Source organism: Petromyzon marinus (assembly GCF_048934315.1).
Source record: "Petromyzon marinus isolate PM22_M1 ecotype Great Lakes invasive population chromosome 84 unlocalized genomic scaffold, UKy_Petmar_22M1.pri1.0 chr84_unloc.1, whole genome shotgun sequence".
NCBI lineage: Eukaryota > Metazoa > Chordata > Hyperoartia > Petromyzontiformes > Petromyzontidae > Petromyzon > Petromyzon marinus.
The window spans coordinates 1026771-1035048 of NW_027422638.1; the positions used below are offsets into that span (position 1 = coordinate 1026771).

The window sequence follows — 8278 nt, forward strand, 5'->3', positions numbered from 1 at the left end:
ATATCACGTGCGTGTGTCACACACTCGTGTGTACATGTGTGTGTGTGTGTACGTGTCACGTGCGTGTCTGTGTGTGTCACTCACTCGTGTGTACGTGTGTCTGTCTGTGTGTGCGTGTCACGTGCGTGTCTGTGTGTGTCACTCACTCGTGTGTATGTGTGTGTATGTGTGTGTCAAGTGCGTGTGTCACTCACTCGTGTGTACGTGTGTCTGTCTGTGTGTACGTGTCACGTGCGTGTCTGTGTGTGTCACTCACTCGTGTGTACGTGTGTCTGTCTGTCTGTGTGTATGTGTGTGTGTGTGGGGAGCGGTAGTGTAGCGGGTAGCGCGCTGCGATATAAACCCGGCGACCCGGGTTCGATTCCCGCTCACGGCCACCACCAGTGACGATTATCTGAACCGGTACTGGGCCTCCCCTAGATCGACTCAGCCGCAAATGAGTACCTGGTGCGTTGTGTAAACATCGCCACTGGGGAGACAAAGGCGGTCGGGCGTGGTGCTGGCCACCCACCCCCTCGTGTGCCGTTCCGGCCTTCATAGGTGCTCGCTAACAGCACTTGCCCCTACGGTCTGTTAAGGCTACACGGGGGATCTTTGTCTGTTTTTTTGTGTGTCTGTGTGTGTCTGTGTGTGTGTCTGTGTGTGTGTGTCTCTGTGTGTCTCTGTGTGTGTGTCTCTGTGCGTCTCTGTGTGTGTGTCTCTGTGTCTGTGTGTGTCTCTGTGTGTGTCTCTGTGTCTGTGCATCTCTGTGTGTGTCTCTGTGTGTCTCTGTGTGTGTGTCTCTGTGTGTCTCTGAGTGTCACGTGCGTGTGTCTGAGTAGCACCATCTTTGGCACACGCAGAGTGGGCGGTGTGGTCAGCACCACGCCCGGCCGCCTTTGTCTCTCCCCCAGTGCTAGCGACGTTTACAAGACACCACCACCGCTACACCTGGTAACTCGTTTGAGGCTGAGTCGACCTAGGGGAGGCCCGGGACCGTTGCAGAAGATCGAAGGGCAGCGCTAACCGCAACACCAACAACTCATCCCCGCAGTAGTGTGGTGAGTGGCGTGGTGAGTGGCGTGGTGAGCGGCGTGGTGAGTGGCGTGGTGAGTAGTGTGGTGAGTAGGGTGGTGAGTAGAGTGGTGAGTAGTGTGGTGAGTAGTGTGGTGAGGAGGGTGGTGAGTAGAGTGGTGAGTAGTGTGGTGAGTAGTGTGGTGAGGAGGGTGGTGAGTAGGGTGGTGAGTAGTGTGGTGAGCGGCGTGGTGAGTAGTGTGGTGAGTAGTGTGGTGAGTAGGGTGGTGAGTAGAGTGGTGAGTAGTGTGGTGAGTAGGGTGGTGAGTAGTGTGGTGAGTAGTGTGGTGAGTAGAGTGGTGAGCAGTGTGGTGAGTAGGGTGGTGAGTAGTGTGGTGAGTAGTGTGGTGAGTAGAGTGGTGAGTAGGGTGGTGAGTAGTGTGGTGAGTAGTGTGGTGAGTAGAGTGGTGAGCAGTGTGGTGAGTAGGGTGGTGAGTAGTGTGGTGAGTAGTGTGGTGAGTAGAGTGGTGAGTAGGGTGGTGAGTAGTGTGGTGAGGAGGGTGGTGAGTAGGGTGGTGAGTAGTGTGGTGAGCGGCGTGGTGAGTAGTGTGGTGAGTAGTGTGGTGAGTAGTGTGGTGAGTAGAGTGGTGAGTAGGGTGGTGAGTAGTGTGGTGAGGAGGGTGGTGAGTAGGGTGGTGAGTAGTGTGGTGAGCGGCGTGGTGAGTAGTGTGGTGAGTAGTGTGGTGAGTAGGGTGGTGAGTAGTGTGGTGAGTAGAGTGGTGAGCAGTGTGGTGAGCAGTGTGGTGAGTAGGGTGGTGAGTAGAGTGGTGAGTAGTGTGGTGAGTAGAGTGGTGAGTAGTGTGGTGAGTAGTGTGGTGAGTAGAGTGGTGAGCAGTGTGGTGAGTAGGGTGGTGAGTAGTGTGGTGAGTAGGGTGGTGAGTAGGGTGGTGAGTAGGGTGGTGAGTAGGGTGGTGAGGAGTGTGGTGAGGAGTGTGGTGAGTAGGGTGGTGAGTAGAGTGGTGAGTAGGGTGGTGAGTAGGGTGGTGAGTAGGGTGGTGAGTAGGGTGGTGAGTAGGGTTGTGAGTAGAGTGGTGAGTAGGGTGGTGAGTAGTGTGGTGAGTAGTGTGGTGAGTAGTGTGGTGAGTAGAGTGGTGAGTAGGGTGGTGAGTAGGGTGGTGAGTAGAGTGGTGAGGAGTGTGGTGAGTAGGGTGGTGAGTAGGGTGGTGAGTAGGGTGGTGAGTAGGGTTGTGAGTAGAGTGGTGAGTAGGGTGGTGAGTAGGGTGGTGAGTAGTGTGGTGAGTAGAGTGGCGAGTAGGGTGGTGAGTAGAGTGGTGAGTGGCGTGGTGAGTAGAGTGGTGAGTAGAGTGGTGAGGAGTGTGGTGAGTAGTGTGGTGAGTAGTGTGGTGAGTAGTGTGGTGAGTGGCGTGGTGAGTAGAGTGGTGAGTAGAGTGGTGAGGAGTGTGGTGAGTAGTGTGGTGAGTAGTGTGGTGAGTAGGGTGGTGAGTAGGGTGGTGAGTAGTGTGGTGAGTAGGGTGGTGAGTAGTGTGGTGAGTAGAGTGGTGAGCAGTGTGGTGAGCAGTGTGGTGAGTAGGGTGGTGAGTAGAGTGGTGAGTAGTGTGGTGAGTAGAGTGGTGAGTAGTGTGGTGAGTAGTGTGGTGAGCAGTGTGGTGAGCAGGGTGGTGAGTAGTGTGGTGAGTAGGGTGGTGAGTAGGGTGGTGAGTAGGGTGGTGAGTAGGGTGGTGAGGAGTGTGGTGAGGAGTGTGGTGAGGAGTGTGGTGAGTAGGGTGGTGAGTAGAGTGGTGAGTAGGGTGGTGAGTAGGGTGGTGAGTAGGGTGGTGAGTAGGGTGGTGAGTAGGGTTGTGAGTAGAGTGGTGAGTAGGGTGGTGAGTAGTGTGGTGAGTAGTGTGGTGAGTAGTGTGGTGAGTAGAGTGGTGAGTAGGGTGGTGAGTAGGGTGGTGAGTAGAGTGGTGAGGAGTGTGGTGAGTAGGGTGGTGAGTAGGGTGGTGAGTAGGGTGGTGAGTAGGGTTGTGAGTAGAGTGGTGAGTAGGGTGGTGAGTAGGGTGGTGAGTAGTGTGGTGAGTAGAGTGGCGAGTAGGGTGGTGAGTAGAGTGGTGAGTGGCGTGGTGAGTAGAGTGGTGAGTAGAGTGGTGAGGAGTGTGGTGAGTAGTGTGGTGAGTAGTGTGGTGAGTAGTGTGGTGAGTGGCGTGGTGAGTAGAGTGGTGAGTAGAGTGGTGAGGAGTGTGGTGAGTAGTGTGGTGAGTAGTGTGGTGAGTAGGGTGGTGAGTAGGGTGGTGAGTAGTGTGGTGAGTAGAGTGGTGAGTAGTGTGGTGAGTAGTGTGGTGAGTAGGGTGGTGAGCAGTGTGGTGAGTTTTGTAACTCACGCGTGAGGCATTCATCCAGAAGCTGTTCCCATCCAGGGCAGCATTGTAGACTCCTGCGCGGGGACACGGAGACACCGAGACACGGGGACAGGGGGACAGGGAGACACGGGGACAGGGGGACAGGCGGACAGGGAGACACGTGGACACGGAGACACCAGGACACGGAGAGATGGAGACACGGGGAGATGGAGACACGGGGAGATGGAGACACAGGGAGAGGGAGACACGGGGACACGGAGACACAGAGACACCAGGACACGGGGAGATGGAGACACGGAGACATGGAGACACGGAGACATGGAGACACGGAGATAGGGGACACAGAGACACGGAGACACGGGGAGAGGTAGACAGGAAACATGGTGACACCATGACAGGGAGACACAGAGACACGGGGACACGGGGACATGGCGACATGGGCACAGGGAGACACGGGGAGAGGGAGACACGGAGACACGGGGACACGGGTACACAGAGACACGGGGACACAGAGACACCAGGACACGGGGAGAGGTAGACATGGAAACATGGTGACACCATGACAGGGAGACACAGAGACACGGGGACACGGGGACATGGCGACATGGGCACAGGGAGACACGGGGAGAGGGAGACACGGAGACACGGGGACACGGGTACACAGAGACACGGGGACACAGAGACACCAGGACACGCGGTGATTAGTTAGGTGACGATAAAGTGATGGTGGTAGTGATGGTGATGATGGTAATGATGGTGATGGTAGTGGTGGTAGTGATGGTGATGATGGTAGTGGTGGTAGTGATGGTAGTGGTGATGGTGGTTGTGATGGTAGTGGTGATGGTGATGATGGTGGTGATGGTGATGACGATGGTGGTGATGGTGATGATGGTAGTAGTGGTGATGATGGTGGTGATGATGGTGGTGATGATGGTAGTGATGGTGGTGATGATGGTGGTGATGATGGTGTTGATAGTGGTGATGGTGGTGATGGTGGTGGTGATGATGATGGTGGTGGTGATGATGATGGTGGTGATGGTGGTGATAGTGGTGGTGATGGTGGTGGTGATGGTGGTGATGATAGTAGTGGTGATGGTGGTGATGATGGTGGTGGTAATGGTGGTGATGGTGGTGGTGATGGTGGTGGTGATGGTGGTGGTGATGGTGGTGTTAGTGGTGGTGATAGTGGTGGTGATGATGATGATGGTGGTGATGATAGTAGTGCTGATGGTGGTGTTAGTGGTGGTGATGATGATGGTAATGGTGGTGATAGTGGTGGTGATGGTGGTGGTGATGGTGATGATAGTGGTGGTGATGGTGGTGATGGTGGTGTTAGTGGTGGTGGTGATGGTGGTGATAGTGGTGGTGATGGTGGTGGTGATGTTGGTGGTGATGGTGGTGATGATAGTAGTGGTGATAGTGGTGGTGATGGTGGTGGTGATGGTGGTGGTGATGGTGATGTTAGTGGTGGTGATGGTGTTGATAGTGGTGGTGATGGTGGTGATGATGGTGGTGGTGATGGTGGTGATAGTGGTGGTGATGGTGGTGATGGTGGTGGTGATGGTGGTGATGATAGTGGTGGTGATGGTGGTGGTGATGGTGGTGATGGTGGTGTTAGTGGTGGTGATGATGGTGGTGATGGTGGTGGTGATGGTGGTGGTGATGGTGGTGATAGTGGTGGTGATGATGGTGTTAGTGGTGGTGGTGATGGTGGTGATGGTGGTGGTGATGGTGGTGATAGTGGTGGTGGTGATGATAGTGGTGGTGATGGTGGTGGTGATGGTGGTGATGGTGGTGTTAGTGGTGGTGATGATGGTGGTGGTGGTGATGGTGGTGGTGATGGTGGTGGTGATGGTGGTGATAGTGGTGGTGATGATGGTGTTAGTGGTGGTGGTGATGGTGGTGATGGTGGTGGTGATGGTGGTGATAGTGGTGGTGGTGGTGGTGATGGTGGTGGTGATGGTGGTGATGGTGGTGGTGATGGTGGTGGTGTTAGTGATGGTGTTAGTGATGGTGGTGATGGTGGTGTTAGTGATGGTGGTGGTGATGGTGGTGGTGTTAGTGATGGTGGTGGTGTTAGTGATGGTGATGATGGTGATGGTGGTGTTAGTGATGGTGTTAGTGATGGTGGTGTTAGTGATGGTGGTGTTAGTGGTGATGGTGGTGTTAGTGATGGTGGTGATGGTGGTGTTAGTGGTGGTGATGATGGTGGTGTTAGTGATGGTGGTGTTAGTGATGGTGTTAGTGATGGTGGTGATGGTGTTAGTGATGGTGATGATGATGGTGGTGGTGTTAGTGATGGTGGTGTTAGTGATGGTGTTAGTGATGGTGATGGTGGTGGTGTTAGTGATGGTGGTGTTAGTGATGGTGATGATGGTGGTGGTGGTGATGGTGGTGGTGATGGTGGTGATGGTGGTGGTGATGGTGGTGATAGTGGTGGTGATGATGGTGTTAGTGGTGGTGGTGATGGTGGTGGTGATGGTGGTGATAGTGGTGGTGGTGATGGTGGTGGTGATGGTGGTGGTGTTAGTGATGGTGTTAGTGATGGTGGTGGTGATGGTGGTGTTAGTGATGGTGGTGGTGATGGTGGTGGTGTTAGTGATGGTGGTGGTGTTAGTGATGGTGATGATGGTGATGATGGTGATGGTGGTGTTAGTGATGGTGTTAGTGATGGTGGTGGTGATGGTGGTGGTGATGGTGGTGTTAGTGATGGTGGTGTTAGTGATGGTGGTGTTAGTGGTGATGGTGGTGTTAGTGATGGTGGTGATGGTGGTGTTAGTGGTGGTGATGATGGTGGTGTTAGTGATGGTGGTGTTAGTGATGGTGTTAGTGATGGTGGTGGTGATGGTGTTAGTGATGGTGATGATGATGGTGGTGGTGTTAGTGATGGTGGTGTTAGTGATGGTGTTAGTGATGATGATGGTGGTGGTGTTAGTGATGGTGGTGGTGATGGTGTTAGTGATGATGATGGTGGTGGTGTTAGTGATGGTGGTGTTAGTGATGGTGTTAGTGATGGTGTAGTGGTGGTGGTGATGTGGTGGTGTTAGTGATGGTGTTAGTGATGGTGGTGATGGTGGTGGGTTGTTAGTGATGGTGGTGTTAGTGATGGTGTTAGTGATGGTGGTGGTGATGGTGATGATGATGGTGGTGGTGTTAGTGATGGTGGTGTTAGTGATGGTGTTAGTGGTGGTGTTAGTGATGGTGGTGTTAGTGAGGTTGTTAGTGATGGTGGTGGTGATGGTGTCAGTGATGGTAGATGATGATGGTGGTGGTGTTAGTGATTGGTGGTGTTAGTGATGGTGTTAGTGATGATGATGGTGGTGGTGTTAGTGATGGTGGTGTTAGTGATGGTGTTAGTGATGATGATGGTGGTGGTGTTAGTGATGGTTGTTAGTGATGGTGTTAGTGATGGTGTTAGTGGTGGTGGTGATGGTGGTGGTGTTGTTAGTGATGGTGTTAGTGATGGTGGTGATGGTGGTGGTGGTGTTAGTGATGGTGGTGTTAGTGATGGTGTTAGTGATGATGGTGGTGATGGTGTTAGTGATGATGGTGGTGATGGTGGTGGTGTTAGTGATGGTGGTGTTAGTGATGGTGGTGTTAGTGATGGTGTTAGTGATGGTGGTGGTGATGGTGGTGGTGATGGTGATGATGATGGTGGTGGTGTTAGTGATGGTGGTGTTAGTGATGGTGTTAGTGATGGTGGTGTTAGTGATGGTGTTAGTGATGATGGTGTTAGTGATGATGGTGTTAGTGATGGTGTTAGTGATGGTGTTAGTGATGGTGTTGGTGATGATGGTGTTAGTGATGATGGTGTTAGTGATGATGGTGTTAGTTGATGGTGTTGGTGATGGTGTTGGTGATGATGGTGGTGATGATGGTGATGATGGTGTTAGTGATGATGGTGATGATGGTGATGATGGTGGTGGTGTTAGTGATGGTGTTAGTGATGATGGTGTTAGTGATGATGGTGTTATGATGGTGTTAGTGATGGTGTTGGTGATGATGGTGGTGATGATGGTGATGATGGTGGTGGTGTTATGATGGTGTTATGATGATGGTGGTGGTGATGGTGGTGGTGTTAGTGATGGTGGTGATGATGATGGTGGTGGTGTTAGTGATGGTGGTGTTAGTGATGGTGTTAGTGATGGTGGTGATGGTGTTAGTGATGGTGGTGGTGTTAGTGATGGTGTTAGTGATGGTGTTAGTGATGGTGTTAGTGATGATGGTGATGATGGTGTTGGTGATGATGGTGATGATGATGGTGATGATGGTGTTGGTGATGGTGATGGTGTTAGTGATGGGGTGTTAGTGATGATGGTGTTGGTGATGATGGTGATGATGATGAGGTGATGATGATGGTGATGATGGTTTGTGGTCTCACCCCGCGGTGCTGCAGACGTTCCGGCCGCCCGGTTTGAGTCCAGGTGCTGGCGAGGGGTCCAGGCCCCTCCGCTCCCTTCCGGCCCCCTCTGTCAGGACCCCCCTTTCTCAGGGCCCCCTTTATCAGGGCCCCCTTTCTCAAGGTCCCCTCAGTCAGGGTCCCCTCTGTCAGGGTCCCCTCTCTCAGGGTCCCCTCTCTCAGGGCCCCTTTCTCAGGGTCCCCTTTATCAGGGCCCCCTTTCTCAAGGTCCCCTCAGTCAGGGTCCCCTCTCTCAGGGCCCCCTCTGTCAGAGTCCCCTCTGTCAGGACCCCCTTTCTCAGGGTCCCCTTTATCAGGGCCCCCTTTCTCAAGGTCCCCTCAGTCAGGGTCCCCTCTGTCAGGGTCCCCTCTCTCAGGGTCCCCTCTCTCAGGGCCCCCTTTTTCAGGGTCCCCTCTGTCAGGGTCCCCTCACTGAGGACCCCCTCTCTCAGGGTCCCCTCTCTCAGGGTCCCCTCTGTCAGGGTCCCCTCTGTCAGGGTCCCCTCACTGAGGACCCCCTCTGTCA

The 8278-nt window shown here is 53.6% G+C and overlaps 1 protein-coding gene across 1 annotated transcript in view; it reads right to left on the reverse strand.

Annotated features, from left to right (window-relative positions):
- The window catches only part of LOC142908406 (scavenger receptor class F member 2-like), a gene marked incomplete at its 5' end in the record, with an annotated part of 29476 nt that extends 21635 nt beyond the window's left edge, over nucleotides 1-7841 (reverse strand). The window contains 2 exons of the mRNA XM_076059034.1: nucleotides 3375-3427; nucleotides 7735-7841. Coding sequence (XP_075915149.1) covers nucleotides 3375-3427; nucleotides 7735-7841 — 160 coding nt within the window. The remainder of the gene's footprint in view (nucleotides 1-3374; nucleotides 3428-7734) is intronic.
- Between the last annotated feature and the right edge of the window lie 437 nt (nucleotides 7842-8278).